General features: G+C 38.7%; 1 protein-coding gene across 7 annotated transcripts in view; it reads left to right on the top strand.

Moving 5' to 3' along the window:
* Nucleotides 1–26479, top strand: part of DGKH (diacylglycerol kinase eta) — a 208034-nt gene that overhangs the window by 134976 nt on the left and 46579 nt on the right. For all 7 annotated transcript variants that reach the window (XM_027557145.1, XM_027557149.1, XM_027557148.1 and 4 more), the window contains 9 exons: nt 2398–2504; nt 3172–3297; nt 7092–7194; nt 8281–8440; nt 10200–10308; nt 10444–10583; nt 16052–16136; nt 18078–18163; nt 24936–25035. In XM_027557145.1, the coding sequence (XP_027412946.1) occupies nt 2398–2504; nt 3172–3297; nt 7092–7194; nt 8281–8440; nt 10200–10308; nt 10444–10583; nt 16052–16136; nt 18078–18163; nt 24936–25035 (1016 nt within the window). The remainder of the gene's footprint in view (nt 1–2397; nt 2505–3171; nt 3298–7091; nt 7195–8280; nt 8441–10199; nt 10309–10443; nt 10584–16051; nt 16137–18077; nt 18164–24935; nt 25036–26479) is intronic.

Consider the following 26479-nt stretch of genomic DNA (forward strand, 5'->3'; position numbering starts at 1 on the left):
ATGATCTCTACTTTTAAATATTTCTCTGAAAAGTCAGAAACTCTTTATAATGTCAATATTCATTAGCAGTTGGCTAAATGTATGTTAATGCATGTTCTTGGTGGGCTTCCCTGGTGGCTCAATGGTAAAGAATACACCTGCAGTGCAGGAGACACGGGTTCAATCCCTGGATCAGGAAGATCCCCTGGAGGAGGGCACGGCAACCCACTCCAGTATTCTTGCCTGGAGAATCCCATGGACAGAAGAGCCTGCTGGGCTACAGTCCAGAGGGTCACAAAGAGACATGACTGAGCGACTGAACAACTGCGTGTGTCCTTACAGGGATGGATAAGCGTAGTAGTAGTCAAGTTCTGATTTTCATAAGCAAGGTTTAATTTTTCAAATAATCTGTGGTTTATTTGTTTTGTTCATGTACGCACTGCTTCTGTCTTGCTGTTTCCTCATATTTCTCTTTTGTAGGTATCTTTCTGGTGATATGGCTGGGGAGCTTTAGCGATGTCTGTAGTGGGAGTGTCACTTCATTATTCCTTTCTTCTGCATTATCATGTAGTCATCCCAACAGGATACTTTTTAAATCTTTTTTTAAAAAACATTGTTTGTTTTTAATCGAAGGATATATCCCTAGGACTTCCCTGTAGCTCAAACGGTAAAGAATTTGCCTATGATGCAGAAGACCACGTTCAATCCCTGGGTTGGGAAGTTCCTCTGGAGAAGGGAATGGCAACCCACTCCAGTATTCTTGCCAGGAGAATCCCATGGACAGAGGAGCCTGGCGGGCTACAGTCCATAGGGTTGCAAAGAGTTGGACGCGACTGAGTGACTAACACACGCAGTTGCTTTACAGTGTTACCTTGGTTTCTGCCAGACACCAGCATGAATCAGCCGTAGGTTTACCTAAGTCACCTCCCTCCAACCTCCTCCCACCTCCCTCCCCATCCCACCCCTCTCAGCTGTTACTGAGTTCTGGTTTGAGTTCGCTGAGTCACAGGGCAAGTTCCCAAAAGCTGTCTCTTTTACACATGGTAATGTGTGTTTCCACATTTCTGTCTCCTTGCACCCCTTCTCTCCTTCCTTACCCCCTGCCCCGTGTACACAAGTCTGTTCTCTATGTCTGTGATTATTTCATCAGTACCATCTTTCTAGATTCCATACATTTGCATTAGTATGCGATATTTGTTTTTCTCTTTTTTATTTACTCACTTCCAACAAGATACTTTTAAAAAATATTTATTTGGCTGTACTGGGTGTTAGTTGTGACATGTGGGATCTAGTTCCTTGATCCGGGATCGAACCTGGGGACCCTGCATTGGGAGCACAGAGTCTTGGCCACTGGACCATCAGGAAGTCCCAACAGGACACTTTTAAAAGACAGTGCCGTCTTTGTGACCCTCATCAATGCATTTCCCATGATGTCTGGATATTTTCTTGACGTACTTGGACTTTCAAATTCCCCTGAATTATCTTGTTCTTTATCTCTCTGATATTTTCAAACTTTTTATTTAAGTGTAATATACGAACAGAAAAAAGAAAACATCAGAAGGGTACACAGTTTGTTGAATTTTCACAAATTAAATGCTTTTATGTAATCAGCACCCAGACTTAGAAATTGGATGTTACCAGAACTCCTGTCAGTCTGTCAGTACAGTCACTCAGTCGTGTCCGACTCTTTGCGACCCCATGAATCGCAGCACGCCAGGCCTCCCTGTCCATCACCAGCTCCCAGAGTCCATCCAAACCCATGTCCATTGAGTCAGTGATGCCATCCAGCCATCTCATCCTCTGTCGTCCCCTTCTCCTCCTGCTCCCAATCCCTCCCAGCATCAGAGTCTTTTCCAAGGAGTCAACTCTTCGCATGAGGTGACCAAAGTATTGGAGTTTCAGCTTCAGCATCAGTCCTTCCAATGAGTACCCAGGACTGACCCCCTTAGGGTGGACTAGTTGGATCTCCTTGCAGTCCAAGGGACTCTCAAGAGTCTTCTCCAACACCACAGTTCAAAAGCATCAATTCTTTGGTGCTCAGCTTTCTTCACAGTCCAACTCTCACATCCATACATGACCACTGGAAAACCTGTATTACTGAATTTTATCTTCTTTGTGTGTGTGTGTTGTCTCCTTTCTCAAGAATTAATTCTTTTAGTATTTATTTCCTTTCTTCTTTTAGGAGTAAGTGAAGTCTCTTTAAGTAGCAATCTGTAGCTTGATCAGAATGCTTCATAAGCACATAATCATATTTGCTTTTTAGAATATCGACTGTTATTGAAGAGTAATAGAAACTTTAAAAAATATTGTCTTTCTTCTACTCACCCTCCCCAGCCCTTTGAAATTTCATGCTGTGATTTCCTTTCATCATTGGTCCAGAAGTACATGTTCACTTAGCAATGGTTGGCTTTTTTTTAGTGTGTAAATTCAAGGCTCACAAACGCTGTGCAGTGAGGGCAACGAACAACTGCAAGTGGACGACCCTGGCCTCCATCGGGAAGGACATCATCGAGAACGAGGACGGGGTAGGCTCCCTTCCTCTCCCCTCTCTCCCAGGCATCCCCACTCCTTCGTTCTCTGCTCCCGTGGAAATTCAGTGGGAGCCATCTAATTAGTTAAATTACAACAGGAAATTAAGAGGAAGTGTTGATTATTAGGATTAGATGGAAAGTTTGGGTAGATTGGGACTTTTTATTTTCAATTCAATCCTTCGTAGCTTCTTTCAGCTCTTAAATTTTAAGACGATTGGTGTGTAAGGGCTTAGGAGGGGTTGTTGGGGCTGGGCTGATGTTGCAGACCCTTATCTGGCCGACTAAGGTACTCTGTAAGGCTCAGCTCAGCTGTATACCCAGACGTTCACTCCTCGGACTTTGGAGCCTGCTCCCCCACCTTCAAAACCTTATCTCCTTTGCATGCAAATCTCTGATACCCCTTCCTGGTTACTTTACGATAATCCCTCTCTGTGCTCAGCCAGAATACACATCCTGCAGGGTAGGGGTTTAGTTTTATTTTTGTATCCCTATCGTGCTTGGGCATAATAGATGCTCATTAAAAGTGGGGGAAATGCATGCATGCCAGGAATGATACATGCTGCTGATTCCATAGAGTAAGAAATCATTGTCTCTCTTCCCTGGGCTAAGAACGGTGTCCTCCATGGTCTTAACTCGACTGCCCTTTCTTCCTGCTGTGTAGGTGGCTATGCCTCACCAGTGGCTCGAGGGTAACTTGCCCGTGAGCGCCAAGTGTGCCGTCTGCGACAAAACGTGCGGCAGTGTTCTCCGTCTTCAAGATTGGAGATGCCTTTGGTGTAGAACGATGGTGAGAGGTTTATAAATATTCTCCATTAAAAGAAATGACTCTTCCTGTATCTTTTCATCTATGTGATTTAGAGACAAAGCTAAGAATTTATGGCGGAGCACAGCCGATAGTACAGGTACCCGTTTTGGTGGTGGTGGTTTAGTCGCTTAGTTGTGTCTGACTCTTGTGACCCCGTGGACTGTAGCCCGCCAGGCTCCTCTGTCCATGGGAGTTCCCAGGCAAGAATACTGGAGTGGGTTGCCATTTCCTCTCCGGGAGATCTTCCTGACCCAGGGATGGAACCCACGTGCCCTACGTTGCAGGCGTTCTCTTGCATTGCAGGCGTTCTCCTGCATTTCTTTACCAGCTGAGCTACCAGGGAAGCCCATTTTAAGATGCACCTTTTTCAAAGTGTATTCCTTCCACTCTGGCTACTTCTGCACGCTTCCTGTTTGTGACACCTGTTCTTGTTATATATTTCTTTTATCTGAAGACCTCTTTCTCACAGTCTTACTGTTTTTCATCAAGCTTTAGCCGCATCTAGTGGTTTGCTATTTTCAGCCCATTTTAACACCTGTTGCTGACAGAAAGCCACCAGATTTTGACTGACAAGCAAGGTGTGGGTTTGCTACAACCCCATGCATGTTCTCTTGACAGAAAGAAGCCGAATTCAATAGGCCGTGCACTGATACATTTTAAAGTGTATGCCTTTATGTTTTAGAAATGAGTAGATGTTTAAAATCTTCTTTGCACATGTAAGCAAGTGGTGGGAAGCAGGCACAGCACAGCATGGAGCCCGCGGCAAGGAATGGTCCCACCTCTGACAGTCTGCGTGAGGACTGGGCCTCCATGCTGCAGGAGGGTGGTCCCGGCAGGACCTCAGGGTGTCCTCACGGCCCTCAGAGGGTGACGTGGGGCTAAAAGAGAGCAGGGCAAGGAGGCAGTGTGCGCCCACCTGAGCACTGGGCGATGCTGTCCAGCTAGGGTGCTGATTGCCTTGCATTGAGGCTGAGTTGTTTGGTCAAGTTTTGAGTCTTGGAAGTCACCCCCTCCCCCCAACAAAAAAGATGGGAAACCATTGCTCTCAGTAACTACATTGAAGGGACTTCCGTGGTGGTTCAGTGGTTAAGAGTCTGTATTTCCACTGCAGAGGTGTGAGTTCAATCCCTGGTCCAGGAACTAAAATCTTCTCATGATGTGGCCAAAAAATTAAAATAAAAAAAAAATAGTGTTAATAAAAATTTTAAAAATACTGTTGATTTGAAGATCAGTGAATGCAAGAGGTCTGCATATGATGTTTTGATTTTGTAATCCATGAAATTGATTCCATGAGCCATGGAGGAAAAATAAGTCCTATGACTTTTTAGTCAGGACTGATAGGTTATCTTGTGTTTCTTTTTCATCTTTGAATCAAACATAATTCTCCTGATTGCCATGATTTTGTTTTCCTTCATCAATTGCCTCTTTTATTGCCATAGGTGTTACTTTTTAAATCCCATTTAATATAATATACAGACTATATTGGATAATCTCTCTCCTTTTGGAGTTTTCGTGCAACCCTAACCCTGAAAACACTCTTGTGCCATTCAAACCAGATTTTAAGTCAAGATTCCGTTCCACCTAAGATTTCTTTTTTGGGGGGCTAACTGCTGACATATGTCTCTACCACTGCTTTTATTAGTCTGCATTTACTGAAGTCTATTTCTCTCCTTCTGAAACTGCAGCTGCTCTTTTCATAACTTTTTGAAAAGAAAGGAGATCATCTGTGTGATGATTCATTTTAGAAAGATTTTATAAAAGTTGTCTTTACCTGCAATATATAGCTCTCTACTTATCTTTAGTCAGCTATTATTTTTTTTTAACTGAAGTATGCTTGATGTACAGCGGTGTGTTCGTTTCAGGTGTACTGCACAGTGATTCATTTATACATAAGTAAACATACGTGTGTATATATATTCATTTTCAGATTCCTTTCCCTTATAGCTACACAAAATATTAAGTAGAGTTCCCTGTACTGTACAGCAGGTTCTTGTTGGTTATCTATTTTATATACAGTAGTGTGTGTACATTAATCCCAAACTCCTAATTTATCCTGCAGACATAGGAGATAAACTTACAGTAACCAAAAAGGAAAGCTTGCTGTTATTCAGTCGCTCCGTCGTGTCTGAGTCGGTGATGCCATCCAGCCATCTCATCCTCTGTTGCCACCTTTTCCATCCCTTTTAATCTTGTACATCATATACACTATCATTTATCTGTTATGATATTATTTTGCCTTTAGACTATGAGTTTCTAACAGCAGAATCTCTAGTGTCTAAACATGGTCACTTGGTTCAAAACCAAACCAAGCCGTATTTCCACAACCTTAATGAATCACCTCCTAAATTTTCCAGCTGTTGCCCAGTTTTTGGATATAGTTTTACCTTTTTTATAAAAATAGTGAAGATACAATTTTATCTCTGCTTTTTTCATTTAACACTGTTATAAATATTTTTCTGTTTTGTTTCATGACTCTCAAACTGTTTTCTTTTAAAACTGTGCATTTTCATTTTTCTAAAATACTGATGGATTAATTATTATAAATCATAATAGGAAACTGTCCCAAATCAGGTCATCAGCAGAATAAGAATCACTATCAAATTTCAATTACTTTCCTAAAAGTTTTGATAAATATATTTAACTGATATGCCAGTTTTCTAAAGGACTAATGAAATAAAACCACATTAAATAAGTGCTTTATGAAGTGCCTGCTTTTACTGATGAAGCATTTAAAAGCTCTCTAGGTAGATACATAAATTATTCTAAATTGCCTAGGTCCTGCTACTGCTGCTAAGTCACTTCAGTCGTGTCCGACTCTGTGTGACCCCATAGACGGCAGCCCACCAGGCTCCCCCGTCCCTGGGATTCTCCAGGCAAGAACACTGGAGTGGGTTGCCATTTCCTTCTCCAATGCATGAAAGTGAAAAGTGAAAGTGAAGTCGCTGAGTCGTGTCTGACTCCTAGCGACCCCATGGACTGCAGCCTACCAAGCTCCTCCATCCATGGGATTTTCCAGGCAGGAGTACTGGAGTGGGGTGCCATTGCCTTCTCCAACTCCTGCCTAGGTCCTACATTATATGTTTCCAAAGCTTGAGTGACCTTGAAACTTTTTTTCCTACGGAATTAAGACATCTGCTGAGTGCTGGTGATGTGGATCACTTCTCAAGATGAGTGGGCGATAATAAGACCTTTCTCTTTTCGTTACCGAGAGGGCAGTCTAGCTGAGACAGTAGGCACAGATGTCCTTATAACTGTACTAGCATGACAGTGTTATAAAAAAAGGTGTGAATAGAAAGTTGCAGGATCCCTGCAGACACCTTGCAGACTGTTTTTATTTTCATTATATTATGTAAGAATTTTGTATGGTCAGTGTCATCAGTTTTTCCTATGGACAGTGATGCTGGACGTGTACCGGTTTGCTTCCCTTCTTCATCCCTTCTTCCCTCCCTTCCTCTCTCCCCTTCTTCCTTCCTCTGTCCTCCTTCCTCTGTCTCTTCCTCTCTCCTTGCTCTCACCAGGCATTTACTGACTACATACTACTTGCCTGAGTCACCCACGAAAACAGACTGCACAAACCAAATCAAATTCCCATCTCTAAAATGATTAGTCCATTCCTTAGAAATAGAAACACTGTGCCATTAAAATACTTTATGAATTCCTGGACATTTGAAGATGCACTTAGTCTTCATTTTTCAGTTCCTTAGCCATAGTTTGTACCATAACAAAACATGGATGTGTGTTTAGTGATTCCTGAAGGCTTCTTTCTTTGCTACTAGGTACACACTGCCTGTAAAGATTTATACCATCCTGTATGTCCACTTGGCCAATGTAAAGTATCTGTCATACCTCCAATTGCACTCAACAGCACTGATTCTGATGGTAAGTATCGGTAGCAGAAGTATGTATATTCCTGGTTCATCAAATGTTGATATGTACACTATTTCCCTAGTATAAATAACACTGTACTTGGTTATTCTGGTCAGTTTATATATAATAATTCTATTTCAGTTGCAGAACAGTACATTTAATTTATACAAGAACATTTTAAAATTAAGGTTTAACATAACTTTAACACAGTGGTGAAATTACAGTGTATAAGATTTATAGATTTTACATTTCAGCAAATCAAATAAGATCATTATTCTGTAAGAAAATGCAACCTGAACAAATTAATTTTTTATAAGCATTTTTTCCCCTCTGTAGTTGAAACTGCCCATTAGCAAAGCTCTTTTTGAAACCCATTTTTCTATCGTTTCATTGTAGGAATTTATATTCCCATACATTCATTCACTTTTTTTAGTGTTTCTATTTTATGACTTAATTGTACATATGGAAGAACCCATTTACAACACTGGTTTGGGGATAGCATACTTATCACTTCTTTGTAAACAAACCATATTACATAAGGCTTTTACCATAAACTATTATTAATGTTTTGCATCAATAAAGTGCTTTATCTTTTCAAACTTTTTATAGAAATATGCCAGTAGATATCATAGCTACTAGAAGCTGCAGAAGATATGATTTTTTTAACCTGTGCTGTTAACAGCCTCCCCCTAAGCCCCAATATATCAAAGTTCTGTTACTTATTATAAATTTAAAAATACTTTCTGAGACCTTAAGGAGGAGGTGTTAAATATTGTATAATACTGGAAATTAGCATGAATCCTTTAACAACTGTGAATTTGTACACTATGATTGGTTTCTCTTAATAATTAAGTATTCCTAGGGCAAGTGGTAGATCTCAAATTATCTGTGCTTAATACTTTCACCATCTTTTGTATGATTTTTCATTATAGCTCATATTTTAGAAGGTAAGTTCTGTGTTCTTAATATGTGAGTAATAAACCTGTCTGCATATGGGGGCTCTGAAGTATGAACTTAACTGTTTTTCTTCTAAAGTTTTGTTAAGAGAAAGCGGTGCATATTGATCTTACATTGTGTTTTTGTTTTTTTTCCCCACAGGTTTCTGTAGAGCAACATTTTCATTCTGTGTTAGTCCTTTATTGGTTTTTGTCAATTCTAAGAGTGGAGATAATCAGGGAGTAAAGTTTCTTCGTCGATTTAAACAGTTACTAAATCCAGCTCAGGTGTTTGATTTGATGAATGGCGGTCCTCATTTGGGGTAATTGATTACTGACAAATCTTCCTTGAATGAAATGTAGCACTAAGTGTGAAGTACATTTGATTTTTCAGTTCATGAAAACTGTAGATTCATCTAGATGCCTCTGGGTTGATCTCACACCTCCCTTTTTTTAACGTTCTAATTATAAATTTTAACACAACCGTTTTGATATTTATATAACTTCCTGTGTGCCCAAAGCTCTAAAATTTGTTTAGAAAATGTTTTCGAATATATCCTACATCAAACAATTCTGTTTGCTTAGCTCTATAGAAGTAGACCAACTTATGTAAATGGAGAAATACAAAAAAATAACTTCAGAAAATGATTTGCATTGGGAGGCTAGTATTGAACTATATACAATACAAATAATCAGTTATTTAACTGAAACACAGATACTCTTGTGGATCTCAGAAACAAGTTCTCAAGGATTTAAGACTTGGTTCCCATAAATGACAGAAAGTACTTTTGTTAACTGTCCACTTCAAACTTTCTGGAATGTCATGTACCTTAAAATCTGGGGGAAAAAATTAAGTTTTCAGTGATGGAAAATATGCCTCGAGGCACTTTGAATACATTTTTAGTGTATATATATATGATTTTCGTTGAAGAGGTGGTGTTGAGTCATCTGAACCAGGGGCATACACTCTCTTTCCGATTTGCTCACGCCAGCTTGGCTTTTCTCTTGAGTCCACTGTAACGCCGAAGTAGAAATGAAGACTTTAGATCCCAGTTCCTGAAAAGGCCTGTTGGGTTTAGTGCTCCAGCACTCTCCTGTCTTCTCTGTTTCTCTTCTCAGTCTCTCTTTGTGCCCCTTTCACTTTTGTCCCTTCGGGGCCTTCCTTCTTGTTCCCATTGCCTTTTTCTTGCTATCTCAGGCCCTTCTGGTTCCCTGGGTATCACTCTTCATTTGAACCCGAGTCCTGCCTTATGTGCTGTACCTCCCTTCCTTCCCCCTGCATGGGTCCTGGCACTTCCCCATCTAGCTTCTCTCATCACCTCTGTCTCTCCCATTGCTGATTAGCTTTGTCTCCCCTTCTAGCATATCTGTTTTATAACCCTTCATGGCTCCAATATCTTATTTTTTCTACTCATCCTCTAAAATTCCAAGGAACTCCCTTTGTGAAACTTCTTGAGATTGTCTCCATATTTTTTCAATTTTCCACAATACTTGAGGTATACAAAGTACATTCAGAGGGTGAGATGTGTCAAAATTTGAGATGAAGGAAGGCAGAAGTAGAAAGATTGACCTGAGAAAAGGAAAAGAGGAAGTTAAAAAACTGCTGGCAGTGTGGTGGGGGTACATTAGTGATGTTTGGTGGATCTCTTTAGGAATCGCCCCCATGCCACTCAAGAGCATCAGTGCCCTGGATTCTCCACCCTGGTCTTAATATGCTACTCATGGAGATAATATATCCTTGTGATAGAAAGAAAAAAAATCACTATTTTTACCATCGCCCATCACTTAACCTTCAATAATCTTTCCTGGGTTCTGCTTCTTTTTTGTTTTTGCATTTCTCACTCCCCTTTCTTCCTAATTTTGTCTCCATTTCTGCATATAATCCTCTTTCCTCTTTATGATTAAGACATTTTTGTGAGTTCCACATTGCACTCAAATTAATTTTTATAGTATGATTCACCTGTAAGAGTTCTTATATTTAATCTGAACATGAGTACCAATATGTAACAATAGAATGACAAAAGAATTGGGGAGAGTGATTTTTATTCACTTATCCTAAAATCAAATACTTCTTACTTTCAGTTTAAGATTATTCCAGAAGTTTGACAATTTCCGGATTCTTGTTTGTGGAGGAGATGGAAGTGTAGGTTGGGTTTTGTCAGAAATTGATAAGCTCAACTTGAACAAACAGGCAAGTGGTCATCATTCTTTTCGTTGCTAGTTAACATGAATGTATCCTAACCTGCTGACCAGTGAAGTGCAGAAGTGTCAGAGTCCCCCTCTCTCGACTTGTCTGAGGTCTCCGGTGGGGCTGTTTTTTTTTCAGTGTCAGCTGGGAGTACTGCCTCTGGGGACAGGAAACGACCTTGCCCGGGTTCTCGGCTGGGGAGGCTCGTACGATGACGACACCCAACTTCCTCAGATACTTGAGAAGCTGGAACGAGCCAGTACCAAAATGTTGGACAGGTAATAACAAATTCTCTTCTAAAACTAGATTGAAAGCAGCATACTGATATCCTCTTTTTGATCATTAGGACTGTACTGACAGTAAGCCCATGAAGGGGTTCCACCCTTGTGGTCTAGAACAGAGCCTGACACAGAACAGACACTCTGTAAATATGTTTTTTGAGTGAATGAATGAATTTTTTTAATGAGAAGATTAGTTTAATGAACCCATTATTTTAAAGATAGATGGCTACATTAATGCTTACTGCTGTTGAGTCGCTCAGTCACGTTACTGTTTGTGGCCCCATGAACTGTAGCCCACTAGTCTCCTCTGTCGGTGAGATTTTCCAGGGAAGAATAATGAAGTAGGTTTGCATTTCCTTCTCCAGGGGATCTTCCCAGCCCAGGGATTGAAACCATGTCTCCTGCCTTGGCAGGCAGATTCTTCACCACTGAACCATTTGGAAAGCTCATGTTGATACTAATTACTTTTAACTGCTGTTTGGGTCAGAAAGCTTAAATAGTTAATTTGTGGGGGGTCTTTTGATGAATATACAAGGTATGGCCCTTTCCTCTTCTGGTTTCATGAAAACCAAAGAAAACATACAAACTTTAGACAGTATATCTTCTTAATTATACATGTTAATAAGAAATTGAGCCAACAAAATACCAAAAAATATAATCCTTTCCCAGGGACAGGAAAATGCTAGGAAAACAGCTTCACATGGAGGAGCCATCACTGTTTTTATGGTATTCTGGATTGCACCTCTTAACTGCTCTCTCTCTAAATACCTCACATGTAAAAAGAAAAAAAAAAAAAACAGTCTGTGTGACCTGAGTATTATGGAGGAGGTGTTTAGAATTGACATATAGGGAGCAACCGGGCTTCCCTAGTGGCTCAGTGATAAAGAATCCATCTGCCAGTGTAGATGTGGGTTTGATTACTCCATCAAAAAGCTCCCCTGGAGAAGGAAATGACTACCCACTCCAGTATTCTTGCCTAGAGAATGCCATGGACAGAGGAGCCTGGTAGGCTAGTCTATGGGGTTGCAAAGAGTCAGACACGACTGCGCTCAGGCACATAAGGAGCAACCAGGACTCAGTAAGCAGTAACCGCCATCATCACTGGAACACAAATGTCAAAATCTCATTATAAACTCTAGCTAGCATGAATCAAAACAACTCTGATAGGATTAGCCATCTGTGGAACTCTTCCCGAAAATAACAAAATCTCATCAGGGAGCCACCAATCCAAAATGTAATTACTCTAAAATAAGCTGTAATCTAATTAATGGTAACCTTGCCTGCCATAAGGTAATGTTGCAATGGCTGATTCTTCTGCAGACAGGATATTTAAAAAGAAAGCTAGGTTGGTGAGCATTTATCTGAGTTAATCCCAAACCAGTCATGAGGGGGATCCCCATGTAGTTTGGGAGCATAAAGTGGACTCAGTCTCCAGTCTTTAAAAGAGTCTGGAGGTGGTTTCCCAGAAGACTGCCCAATTTAGCGCTTACCAAACCTCACAAGGTATTTTAAATGGCTTTTTCTTGTAAATTTAAATACCACTCTCCCCACAACCTAGGAAATACTGTGAGGCATTTCCTCTGCACTGGGTGTGTGCTTTTCCCTCGTATGTTATAAAAATTAATGTCTCCAGGTGGTTAGCAGAGAAACAACACCCCTGTGGTAAAACTCCTTAATACAGACCTGCAAAAAAAAAGTGAAAGTGAGTCACTCAGTCATGTCCGACTCTGCGACCCCATGGGCTATACAGTCCATGGAATTCTCCAGGCCAGAATACTGGAGTGAAGCCTTCCCCTTCTCCAGGGGATCTTCCCACAGGGATCGAACCCAGGTCTCCCTCATTGCAGGTGGATTCTTTACCAGCTGAGCCACAAGGGAAGCCCCCAAAGCCACCCCACCCCCCCCAAAAAATAAAGGGGATTTAAAAAGCTAGGACTATTGTTAGAAACATAAGACAATTTTGTTCTTGTGCTTTCTTTACTAATTTAAGAATTGTTGTTGTTGTTCAGTCACTAAGTCATGTCCAACCCCATGGACTGCAGCACACCAGGCTTCCTCTCCTTCACTATCTCCTAGAGTTTGCTCAAACTCATGTTCATTGAGCTGGTGATACCATCCAACCATCCCATCCTCTGTCACCCACTTCAGTCAGTCAGAAGGCCACAGGATAACAGGATATCTTTAGCTGATTGTTGTTGTCATTCAGTTGTTCAGTTGTGTCCAATTCTTTGCCACCCATGGACTATAGCAGGCCAAGGCTTCCCTTTCCTCCACCGTCTCTCAGAAGTTTGCTCAAAGTCATGTCTATCGAGTTAATGATGCCATCCATCTATCTCATCCTTTGTCAGCCATTTCTCCTCCTGCCTTCAATCTGTCTCAGCATCAGGGTCTTTTCCAGTGAGTCGGCGTTTTGAATCAGGTGGCCAGAGTATTAGAGCTTCAGCTTCAGCATCAGTCCCTCCAATGAATATTCAGGGGTGATTTCCTTTAGGGTTGACTGGTTTGATCTTGCAGTTCAAGGGACTCCTCAAGAGTCTTTTCCAGTACCACAATTTGAAAGCATCAATTCTTTAGCACTCAGCCTTCTTTATGGTTCAACTCTCACATCCGTACATGACTACTGGAAAAACCATAGCTTTGACTATGGACGTTTGTCAGTACAAGTGGAAAATTGATGTTTAAAAATATTCCACATTATATATGCTTTTTCATATATATTAACTTATATGGGCTTCCCTCAGACGGTAAAGCGTCTGTCTACAATGCGGGAGACCTGGGTTTGATCCCTGGGTCAGGAAGATCCCCTGGAGAAGGAAATGGCACCCCACTCCAGTACTATTGCCTGGAAAATCCCATAGACAGAGGAGCCTGGTAGGCTACAGTTCATGGGGTCGCAAAGAGTCGGACACGACTGAGTGACTTCACTTTAACTTATTTAGTCCTCAAAACAGCACTGGCTAAGAAAAGCATTATTATGACTATTTCACAAAGATGAATGTTGAGTTTTCTAGAGACAGTGGGAGTAAGAATGATTAATATTTTTGGCTGCCTGGCACATCTAGTTGCTTTTCTTAATAGAATATCGTCTCATTTAATCCTCACTATACATTTAGAGATGGTTAATACTATTCTATCTTACAGGGTAAAAGGCTCAGGAGATTTCTTTTGTTTTCAAGGTCAAATTGCTAATAAGCGGTTGAACCGATTGTCTACACCAAAGTACAGACTGTTTCCAAGGGCCTTTGTTCAACACTGCACTCACTCTTAATGCACATGCGTGCATGCTAAGTCGCTTTAGTCGTGTCCGACTCTTTGCGACCCCATGGACTGCAGCCCACCAGGCTCCTATGTCCATGGGATTCTCCAGGCAAGAATACTGGAGTGGGTTGCCATGCCCTCCTCCAGGGGATCTTCCCAACCCAAGGATTGAACTTTGGGAAGCCCTTAATGCACATAATCACCATCAAACTGGTTCTTACTTCCTGCCTCCAGCTCTACCTAGTCAGTACCAATGAGCATCCCTTCCTGGCTTGTGCTGAGACTTTCTCCTGTTTCTTCAGCTCCAGTCATTTGCCAATAAAGGGAAGAGGTATAGGTGGAAGGTCAAGGACACTTGGGTGGATTTCTTTCCCAATTCTGTAACCGTCCTTTGACCAGAGAAGTATTTCCAGGTATACAGAACTTGACTTCCTGGTTTTCAGTTGTGATTTTTCCCTTTATGAAGTTTTACAAAGTTTTATTATTTTATTCATTGCTTTTATTACATCTGTTTTCGGCACCAAAATATAAGCTTTATTAGAGAGGTCATATTCACTTTTCTGTTACCAGACCCTTGAATACTGTCAGTGTGAGATGTTCAGTACATACCTGTTGCATAGATGCATGAAGGAAAGAATGATTTTTTATGCTCAAATATGTATATTTATAATGAGGGTTTCCATGCAGGCTCAGCAGTAAAGAATCTGCCTGCAATACAGGAGATGGCGGTTTGATTTCTGGGTCAAGAAGGAAATGGCAGCCCACTCCAGTATTCTTTCTGGGAAAATCCCATGGACAGAGGAGCCTGGCAGGCTGCAGTCCATGGGGTCTCAAACTTAGATACAACTTAGTGACTAAACCAGCAACAGGCATATATTTATAATATATTCATATCAAGAGTTGAATAGTAGTTATACACATCTATTTAGTTTACACACCCTAACAGATAACCTATGTCTTTCTGGGAATTCTCTCAGAATTTGAATTTTTATGCAGACTTATTAGTCTGATTGATATACTAGGTTCTGTTTACATACTGGTGCTAATCTTGGGATTTCCCTCTACGTTCTGTCACTGTGATATGCTTTTCTTAAAGTTTCATAATTTGTAATACTGCTCTCATTATGCTTTGTGTCTTTTAAAAGTCTTTATTTCACATCTCGTTACTGACAATAATAATGTCTATACCCAATTGTTCTTCTCACGTATTGAAATTATTTTAGATAAATGACTGGATTTATCTGGAGTTGATTGCTTATGTCTAACACCAAATGATTCAGTGTTTGGTTTCAAATTAATGTTTACAGCTAATTGAAATGAATTTGCTTCAGTCAAGCATTATTTCTATTAATATTTTCCTCTCAATTCCACACTTATTTTCTTAATTTAAGAGGGACTATTTAGCTAATTTCCATTTCATATCTGTATAAGCTGACTTGGTAAGAGTGATTGTTACCTGCAGAATGATTTATTTTTCATAGGTGCATTTATTTAATCTTGAACATTATTTTAGAATTTGGGGTTGTGACCCATTAGTAACTTTTATAATCTAGTTAGAAATTGCAGTGAGCATTATTTAAAAAGTAAAACAGAAAAGAACAGAAAAGTCATAATGCTTTGCACTTAGTAAAGAGGGGCGGTCTTGTTACATATGTACATTTCTTACTGTGGGCCATGGCCTTCAAATGTCGGAAAGTCTCCAATCAGAGATTTGGTAAGATAGGGAAATCATAAATTATGAATTCAGCATTTTATGAGATTATGATAAAGTCCATCTCTTCCCATACTTGGTTATTTCAGATTTGGTAAGATAGGGAAATCATAAATTATGAATTCAGCGTTTTATGAGATTATGGTAAGTCCATCTCTTCCCATACTTGGTAAACATGTTCATGAATGTATGTGCATGTGTATGTGAGGGGCTTCCCTGGTGACTCAGATAGTAAAGAATCTACCTGCAATGCAGGAGACCCAGGTTCCATCCCTGGGTCAGGAAGATCCCCTGGAGGAGGAAATGGCAACCCACTCTAGTACTCTTGTCCGGAGAATCCCATGGACAGAGGAGCCTGTTGGGCTACAGTCCATGGAGTTGCAAAAGAGTCAGACATGACTGAAGTGACTTAGCACGAGCATGTGTGGATGTGAGGTGAGAACAAAATCCATTAAATTTTAAAGCAATTTTAGACCAGATATTCTTCTCCCTTCAGGTGGAGTATTATGACCTATGAACTCAAATTGCCGCCAAAAGCTTCTCTACTTCCCGAACCTCCAGAGGCGTCTGAAGAATTTTATGTAAGACTAACTCTTTACCTGTTTATCATTTGAAAACAGAGTATCTTGAACAATAAAAAAAAAACATGTATAAGATCTAGTAGCATCTTCACTTAATTGTAATTGTTCCCATTTGGGGTTTGGTCTCTGACTGCCTCTAGTCCTCCCCTCTGGAGGAAAGAATCCTTACCATCCCGGTTAGGGTCCTTCCCTGACATCCTCCTTGGCTGTGTGAATTCAGCCGCATCACTCGCCTTCGTGGGTCTCGTCTTCATGGATCTCATCTGTTGAGGAGGCGCCATGTTGGGAGGATTGAAGGAAGTGATGAGGTGTGGAAAGCACCGCATATCCAGACCCCCTTAATCCCACCCCAAGAGAATTCTCCCTGAATAGTCTTCCTGCCCGTTTACTCTTTCCAGCAGGGCTCTAGGGAAGCCAGCTGATGCCAGGCTCCGGTCAGCTTTCACTTATCTCCTGCGTCAGCCATGAGCACCTGTTTGATTCTTAGGTGTTCACCCAGCTCCCTTAAATAACCTCCAAGCACACCAATACTTGTTGCCAGAATATTGTAGAATTTCTCTCTTCCTGCTTTGCCTGCTGTGTTGAGGGCGTATCAGAATAACCTCCCTAGGTTAAGGTTCTCTAGATTAAGCCTGTTGATCAAGATAAAACAAAGGAAGACAGGGCCCTTCATTCCATCCCTGCTCCAGACCGTTAATAGCTGCAGTGTTTAGATGTTCTTAAAGACTCTACATTCTGATTAAACCTCAAAGCACTGGAGATTTTAAAAAGAACATAATTTTCAAAGGATTATTCTCTGACTTACTAAGACCGTTTGATCTATGACAGCTTATTTTTCCCTCTAGGAAAATTCATCTGTTTATTTTACAGTGGAAATCTTTGTTTTGTCATTAAGAAAATTATGATCTTGTCAAAACTAAGGAAGGGAATAATATCTAGAAACACGGGCTTTATTTCTTAAAGAAACTAATTGTATTTAATTTTTTTCCCTGATATAGAAATAGCAAAAACTGCTTCTAAAAAATTTGGAAAATACAAAAACATTTAACAAAGAAAAGAAAAATTTTATTTATAGTCCCGCCACCCAGAGGTGCATGTGTGCTGAATCACTTCAGTCACATCCGACTCCTTGTGACCCCATGGACTGTAGCCCGGTAGGCTCCTCCGTCCATGGGATTCTCCAGGCAAGAATACTGGAGTGGGTTGCCATGCCCTCCTCCAGGGGATCATCCCAACCCAGGGATCAAATCTGTGTCTCTTATGTCTCCTGCATTGGCAGGCAGGTTCTTTATCACTAGTTCTACCCGAGAAGCCCTAATTACTAATATTTAATAATTACTGTTAAAGATGAATATATTTTCTACTTTATTTCCAGCAGCATTTTTGTTTTTGTTTATAAGAATATTTTATCCAACTGTAAACATAAAGGTTTTACAGGAACCAATCTTTTTTCTTCATAGAATTTTTAATGTTATCAATTTTCTCTCCAAAGGGACAAAAGGAAGAGATTGTTTTGCTTTTCTTACTTCAGAGATGTCTATCTCCTAGCATATAAAATAAAGCTAGACAATTTACTTTTATCACATGTGTAGTCACTAAATATAAGGTACAACTGTAACTACATGGAAGAAGGCTATTTTTAGTGTGAAAGATTTTGAATGAAACTTCCTACAAAATTTTAAATGGATTTTCTGGGTTTCTCTGAGAATATGAATTAAGGAATCCAGAAACTAAAAACCTTTCAGAGAAAGGAAATACTTATCTGTTTTGTATAATGACTCTCATAAATGTATTTATTTCATTAAAGTCATTTATATTTCATTATAGCCATTGCCGTGTGTCACATGCGTCAAGATGATGCCATTTTTGAAGCACTATAACAGAGTTGTATGAATGCCAGCAACAGTAATACAGGGTAGGTTTTTTTTTTATTTTTTTCAGATGACAATTTATGAAGACTCAGTTGCAGCTCATCTTACAAAAATCCTCAATTCTGATGAACATGCAGTGGTCATATCTTCTACCAAGTGAGTTGTGGCGTTCAAGTCATGAAATAGTTATACAGTGAAAATGCGAGGAAAGCATTTTATCTTTCTTATTTAAACAAACATTTATGATTAATTATGATGTGGAAAACACAGTTTACTGTAATTCATTATTTCCATAAACACTACTATTTAGGGATCGTTCACATCAGAAAAAGGAAAGGAAAATAACAGGGAGATTTTTCAAAATGGCATTTCTCAGCGTGGTTAAATTTTGTAATTATATTTGAATTCAAAGTGATCAGATTTTAAGTGTTGATTCCATACATGGACCCCCAAACTATTTTATTGTTCCAAATGTTGCCTGGGTAGAACTTAGGATTTTGGTTTGAAGCATCCTCTACTGCCATCATGAGAAATGGAAAAATCAGCTGGAGGACAGGGTGAAACTCACTCAAATTTTCAACTAATAAGTGAAAGTAAAAACATGCTTTAGGAATCTGGTTTAGCAAGGAAATATTACTGATACACAGAAAGAAGTGAGAAAGAGGAAGTAAAGAAAGGGGACGGGAAAGTGGTGGAGGGAAAAAAGACATAAAATTTTAGTATGTTATATACTTAATTAGCAAATAAATCAAGGAAAGACAAGATAAATCATTATAAACAAATTTGCTTATGACAAAAGTACAAATGTAGTGACAGTCGCTTTTGATGCTACAACCCCCAGGAGGGGAGATATGACCGAGCAGTAGGAAAAGAGTTGAGCAGTGTAAGTCAAGGGAACACACTGGTTGTCCAGATTGCTGGGCTCCAGAGCTCTTTGATGGACAGTGCTGCTACTGGGTTTTTGGGTTTGAAGCCTCGGTTGGGTGTTTTCTAATTAGTTGTATTGCTTTATGGTGAAATGTACAAATCTCAACTTTATCCCAGGCCTTAACACTTCCTATGGCCTTTTTCATCTTGGGCCAAATCCATAGACTAAAGTTACTTCCTTAGGTATTTCTTAAGTTACTTCTACAAGGAAGCTATTTGCATTTGCACTCTGGCCCTACGAGTCAAATGCTTCTTTACAGGACATTTTAAAGGATATTGTTAGAAAACATGAAAAGTTGAAATGGGACCTTTTTAAAGGGATAAAAAGTTGCAGAATTATTCTTCAATATAGTTTCCTTGTTTCCTCAAATACTTAGGCCTTCCCCAAAACTTTTTATCAAGGTGCAAAATCATTTACCATCAGCGCATACATCTTTTCTAGTGCTCTGGTCCAAACTTTTAGGTGGTAATGTTAAACCAGTTGGACTGCAGGTTTTTGGTTTCTGGGTTGTAAGTCATGCTCTGCATTTAGAGAATGGTTTTTAAGGGGACCAGAATTTGTGTGGACACTTTTTTTTTGCCTTAACCTATTAACAACATATTGTTTTTTTCCAAAAGGCATTGGCTAGAATGCCTTCCAAATTTAACTAGCACTTTTCTCTATTACTCTAAAGAGGTTAATATTGAAATTCTGACCTTAGACACTTGGGCTTCAAAAGAATAGGACATTCCAGAGGAGGCAAAATAAGAGGCTCCAATGTGGAGTCTATTGGTAGTTCAGCTAAAATTTGGTCTTGATTCTGAGATTCTATCTTTAACCTCTGACCAAGTATTTGACTAGATTGTTATGGCTAACATGCTGAAGAAAATTTGTGTATAAGTACATTAAAATATTATTTTATTTTTACTTTGAAAAATATTGCCAAGAGACTCTACAGCATGGAAAGCAAATGATACTTAAAAAGCCAAGTGTTTCTCTAGTTTATTTCTATGTTATTTTAATTTATAGATCAGTGTGAAAATATCATCTCAGTGTCTAAGGATCTAAGATCAATAACCTTCTCATTTCTATATTTGCTTTTGGGCATTTTTTTGTTTATTAAAACATATTGTGAACTTCAGAGTTAAGGAACTAAAAATGATTTACTGTAAGTCCAGGTTGAGACTTGAGGATCTTATCTGGTTAGAACTTGCAGAACTACTTGAAAAAGAAGATTTTGCAAATTGGGGCCATAGATACTAAACCAAAATAATCCCTCTTTTCAGTTTGAGGTTACTTTTAACTTTTTCTCACCTACAAGGATATGATTAAGCCACTTACTAATAGAAAATATATGTATGTACTGGTGGGGGAAATGGGCTTGCTGTGTGTATGTATGTTTTAAAATTAATAAATATTATATCTTACTGAGCTCCATAAAAAAAAATATATAGTTAAGTAAATATTATCTTTGGCCACCTCTCTTAGTTTGGATGTTAGCAGAGCTTTAATATTGAACTTTGTGTATTTGATGTGTTTGGTTGCTGCCTCCTCTACATTTTATACATTTTTTATTTTATTTCTTTAAGGGTATAATTGACTTATAACATTTTAAAAAACTTATAACAATTAAAAAATATTTTATGCAGAATCTCAATATTTAAAAACTAAAATTCTATTTTGTTGACATTAATACGCTGGATAGGATTAAGTTTTTGGTTATTTATGAGAAAAAATAAGCAATAAGGTTACAGGTGACAGTTTTAGTTTATATTCAATGCAGTTTCCAGTTACCTGTATTTTATGTTGGTTATGTAATTGTAAGGATGCCATTTTTATTTAATAATTGAGGACAACTTCCTTACAACTATGTAACCAACATAAAATACAGAAATAGCTGGAAACTGCGTTGAATATAGTCCAAGACTTGCCCCAAAAGTAGTGAATTCAAAATTAAAAGCTAACATAGTATTGTTCTCTTACATGCTTAATGATTTGAGAACATTTTAAAAATTATAGTCTATATTTCTAAATGAAATTTTAATCTAGCCTTGGTGGAATCCTTGAAATATTTCTGAAAAGTAGCTTGAAAACCACTGACATAAGTCACAGTGCTGCACCGTGTCAGTCTGAGGTCCTAGATGAGATTCAGCCATTTGCTGGCTTTGTGACCCATGTCTCTTTTATCAAGTGTAAGAATGGAAAGAATGCCTGTCCTTCCTCCCTCGTGGAACTGTTAGGGGAATTAACTTGAGGAACGAAATAAATATAGAACTTATGAAGTACAGAGTGCTGTATGAAATTATGGTGTCGTCACCTCATGTTTTACCCAACTGCATTTCACATTTTTTCTTTGACCTTGACCTGGCTCCTTGTCTAGCCTCTATTAGCTTAGCTTTGGATTTCTCTCTGACTGACTGGCTTGCCTTTAAGCAGACTCTGTTCCTGTCTTGGTCCCCTCTTTCTTGTTACTCGTCCAGGTGCCCAGACCTGCCCAGATGCCCAACCTTTGCAACTGCAGATTAAAATTCAAGGGGATTTGCCATAATGAGGTTCAAGAGAGAAAAGATGTGACTATATGCAATAACTTTGTACCAGTAATATAGTAATAGTACTAGTATAGTATGTTTTTACTATGACAGTAATATAGTACCAATATAGTATATTTTTATACCAGTATAGTATATTTTTGAGTTTTTTTTTTCCTTTTGGCCTCACCAAGTGGCATGCAGAATCTGAGTTCCCCAACCAGGGATCAGACCTGCGCCTGCTGCAATGGAAGTGCAGAGTCTTAGCTGCTGGACTGCCAGGGAAGGTCCCTACTTTGATTTTTGTTACAGACTTTTTACAGACATACAAAAAAATTGAGACATTAGTGTAATGATTTTCTACCATACCTGTCACTCAGCTTCAGTATTTTGTCAATATTTTGTTATCTACTCTCCACTTTCTCTTGCTGGTATATCTAAGCAAATACTGGAAATCATTTTATTCCACTTTCAGTTTGTATATCCAATAATTTTTTTAAAGTCTAATAAAATTAATAATAATTACTCAACTTATATTCCATTTCTTTAATTTTCTTGAAGTTCTTTTTTTTTTAAACAGTTGATTCATTCAAATCAAAATCCTAACAAGCTACATATTGCCTTTAGGTTTTATGTCTCTAAAACATGGAGAATCTATAATATTTCTCCCTGCTTTTAAAAAATTGTGTTATTGAGGCATGATACATACACAATAAAGTGCTCAAACCATAAAGGTACAACTCAGTGCTTAGAAAAAAATAACACACATTCACACTCACATTCTTCTGACCACCACCCAGATAAAATAAAGCATTTCCTTCCCTTGTTAATGCCATTTAATTATTGCATGATCCAATATTGAGGCAGAACATTTTTTAAATAAGCCTCCTGTTTTTTATGTTTATATTTGTTTCATAAGATAGTAATTCTCAGTAGCTTAAGCTATTTTTAACTATTTTTAAATGTTGAAAATGCTGATGAAAAAGCTGTATTTCATCAGCATAGCTAATAAGTAGGTTAACTAATGTAGTTCATCAACACAACATCAATATTTCTTTGACTTTGAAATTTTGTCAGTCCAGTAAGACAACATGAGTTATCTTCTGAGACTCAGACGCACTAATTAGTCATTATAGATGTCATTTATTAATAAAAATAAAAAGCAGGTTATTAAGTAAATGCAATTTGCTCTGTAGACAAAACTTCTCAGAAAATGGGATCACTAGCAGGAAACAAAACAATAAAATTGGAATCCTTGTCTTAGAACCATAGAATTTTAGATTTGGGGACTATTTTAGAGATAACTTAGGCAGCCTGCCTCACTGAACAGATGAGGGATGATACATAGTCGTTAGACTCTTCTTCAAAACACATAGGTAGCTAGGGATTTTAATATATTATGCATTGATAATTGTAAATCACCTTTAATTTTTGATTGGAACTTCTTAATATCAGATTAAAAATGAAATTTTCGGGTTCTGATCGTATGATCCCTGCCTACCAACATGTGATCCTGTTTGGGCACCATTGCCATATTTTTCTTACTGTAGCATTTGCATGTTTTATTGTCATTTATCTTTCATAAAAAATCAGTGAAAACTGATAAATGACGGTACTGCTGCTGATAAGTATGGATCTCGTAATTGAGATGATGGTGGGAACCATCAGGCATGCTAACTGTGGGCTTTTGTTAGGTTCAACTGAATATTCAATGCACGTGTTTGTTCAGCTTGAAGAGAGAGGGCAAAACTAAAGAAATACAGTGCTGGAAATGCTTCATTAAAATAATAACTAACATTAATCAAATATGTAATTAGGAATTTAAAATATTTTTAGCTCCGTTTGAAGGTGCACGTGCCGCTTTCATTCATTTGATTTTTGTGCGTGTTTTCTGGCAGTCTTTATGTATTAAGGGGGAAATTGTATCAGCTGGAGAATGTTTTTTGTGTTACTATGGTAAGTACATCTTAAACCTGTTTTTCCCCAATTTTGCAAGTTCCTGGTTGGTGTGACTTTGAAATCATACTGCTTTTAAGTATATATTTTATTTCTATTTAAAAACTCTACCCATTTAGGTGTAACAAGAAGTGAATTCATTCCTCTGGATTATAATAAATATCCTCTATCTTCTGCAATATGGAACTTAATGAACCATGAGATTCCTCCAGCTAAGTGGCCAGTGTTCTAACACAGAATCCTAAAGTCCATAGAAGAAATCTCATAGTAGCCTGTCTTAATATTTCAAGAAATTCCATAGAAGTATTATACATAAAACAAAGAAGACCAAATGACATGAAACACATGAATGAATCTCTGATAAACTAGAGTCTCTGTAGAAATTTGAGTTTAAAAGGGTGATCAAAAAGGTGGAAGGTTAGGATATTACCTTTTGTCCAAGTGACACATAGAAATTGTTGCCAAAGGACAAAACAAAAATTGTTTGGAGTAATTTATTTATTTCTTAGATGATAAATGTGAAGGTTTGGAGTATGTGTGTGTCCCCTATATCTATTGAATGGCTTGATTTCATAGTTATTTAAGTATCTGAAAACTTTATGTTGCTCACATACCAGAGAAAATTGTCAATATAATAGAAAAAAATATCTGGTGGAATCTTCTTTTTCTTAAAATTCCTCAACTTCTATCAGTGTTAAAGAGAAATACTATTTTTTAAATAGTCTGATTTTGTTTTCAAAAATTACTTTATAAGCTCTTGCTTCAGAAAGCTGCTCATACCATTCTGTTGGTTGTAGTTTTTAATCCAACACCAGTTCTAGACTTTTGACAAATTTTGTTTTTATTTCAGATGATTTTTTTTTCTTTTTAGTCTATTTCATTGCAAAGAAACCAAATGTAATTAAAAGACACAAACAGATAAACCGTGTATTGCTGACACTAACAAGACCTAAATTCAATTAGTCTGCATGGTATTGCATTAGTTATCTTAAGGGAGGTGGGGAGGAGATTGGATTTACAGAGAATATAAGTCAGTTCAAGTGGCAGGTTGGTTTCCAGCATAACGTACAACCTCTTTTCTCTTCAGGAAAGATATACTTCCAAGTTACACATATAATGAATAGAAGAGCAACAGGGACATCATCAGTGACAAATTTTTTTGTTTGTTCAACATTGCAAATTCTATTATAAGAATACGTAAGACGCAGAAGATAATGATTTATATTTTAAATACGATCTAAAACTACTCTTCTCAAGAATTTAAAGCATTTAAATATTTGAGAAAAACTTGATATAACCTTAAAACGACTTATTTCAATTATGTAGAGCAAGGCTTATTCGTATATCCATTTATCACTTTGAATGTCCTGAACTAATCTAGAGCGCACCACACAACAGATACAAGTTTGGGTTTATAAAGCGATGTTCCTGATATTTTAACAGTTTACTCAATTGTGCTTATTTTTAAATATGTTTGTAAATCAAAGCAAAGCCGCTTTCTGAGTTTCCTGAATTGCACAATTTCTTTTGCTCAAAGGATACTCTGTGAGACTGTAAAGGACTTCGTTGCCAAAGTAGAAAAAGCACATGAGAAAACGCTGGAAAAAGCTGTTGCAGCCGATGCCGTGGCCAATAAAGTAAGCGGGACACGTTCAGGGCGGGAAGGTCTTTTACCATGTGAACATCAAACTGTGTTTTACAGCTAAATTGATGAAGTGGCTTTCCTGCCAAGGCATCTCAAGGCAAGAGAAAATTGCTTTTGTATCAGATATGAGGATTTAAAACATACGCTATTTTTTTCCTTTTTTTTGGGAGCATAATTGCTTTATAATGTTGTGTTAGTTTCTGCTTTACAATGAAGTGAACCAGTTAGAGGTTTACAAATATCCCTCTTGGACCTCCCTCCCATTGGTACGTACGAAAACTGCATTGCTGAAGACCAACAATCTGAATTTGATAACTCACCTCCTTTTCCCCACTGGTTGACATTCTGAAGGAGAAGTGCACAGTAGTTGGGTCATATGGGGGAAATTGCTAGGCAGCTGGTGCTTCAGTGGGGAGAGGAATGGTTTTCCATTTCCAGGCAAACCTTGACCACCCAAGTTCCCTGCCAGAATGGTTGTTCGAATTCCCCGGATGTTATGGTCCTTGGCATCTTTCAGGTTTCTGTCTCTTTCTTTGCCTTTTTTCTTGATAGGTACCTTTCTTCCCTTTGTGAGCTGTCTTAGGCTAAAATAGGAACAGTTTACTGAACCCTGAAAGCCACTGCCTTTGCTTTCATTTGCTAACAACAGGGCATCCTTACAGAAGGTTTGGCTCTCTGGGGCTTTGCAAAGGCATGATCTTCCCCAGCTGTGGATGGTGGTTGGATTGAGTGGAAGGGAAAGAAAATAGAAACAATACATCTGAAGTTTTCGGCCTCTTTCTCGTATTTTTCTACTCTGTGGAGAGCTTCAGAAAACAGAGACCCTGCGTCATTACACGCTTTTCTCCTGACTATTTCCGCTGTGACTTTGTCTTGGCCTGTGATCAAAAAAAGGCAGAGAGGACTGGAAATTTGTGTGGAGATACCAGGTACATTAGGGAGCAGCATCAGTAGCTTTGGGCTTCCCAGGTGAAGCTAGTGGTAAAGAACTTGCCTGCCAGTAGGAGACATAAGAGACATGGGTTCAATCCCAGAGTCGGGAAGATCCCTGGAGAAGGAAATGGCACGCCACTCCTGTATTTTTGCCTGGAGAATGCCATGGACAGAGGAGCCTGGCGGGCTGTGGTCTTTAGGTTCTCACAGAGTCAGGCACGACTGAAGCAACTAAGCAGCATGAACCACACCTTCAGTCCTAAGTCTTTCTTTACCCTGAGGAATTCAAGGAAAGCAGAAGGAAACAAGGGCCCTGCACTTGTTTTCCTTTCTGCATCGTGATTTCCTATCCTGGGCACATTCTTTTTCTTTCCTTGAGCCAATAATCCCTTAAGTACTCACACTCCTTTGCAAAACTACAGCTTTGAAGGTGTGTTTGCAAGACTCAGCCAGACTTGGCAATTTGTGATGCTCCAAACGGTGCCATAAGTTGATCACTTAAA

This window comes from Bos indicus x Bos taurus, chromosome 12 (assembly GCF_003369695.1).
Source record: "Bos indicus x Bos taurus breed Angus x Brahman F1 hybrid chromosome 12, Bos_hybrid_MaternalHap_v2.0, whole genome shotgun sequence".
NCBI lineage: Eukaryota > Metazoa > Chordata > Mammalia > Artiodactyla > Bovidae > Bos > Bos indicus x Bos taurus.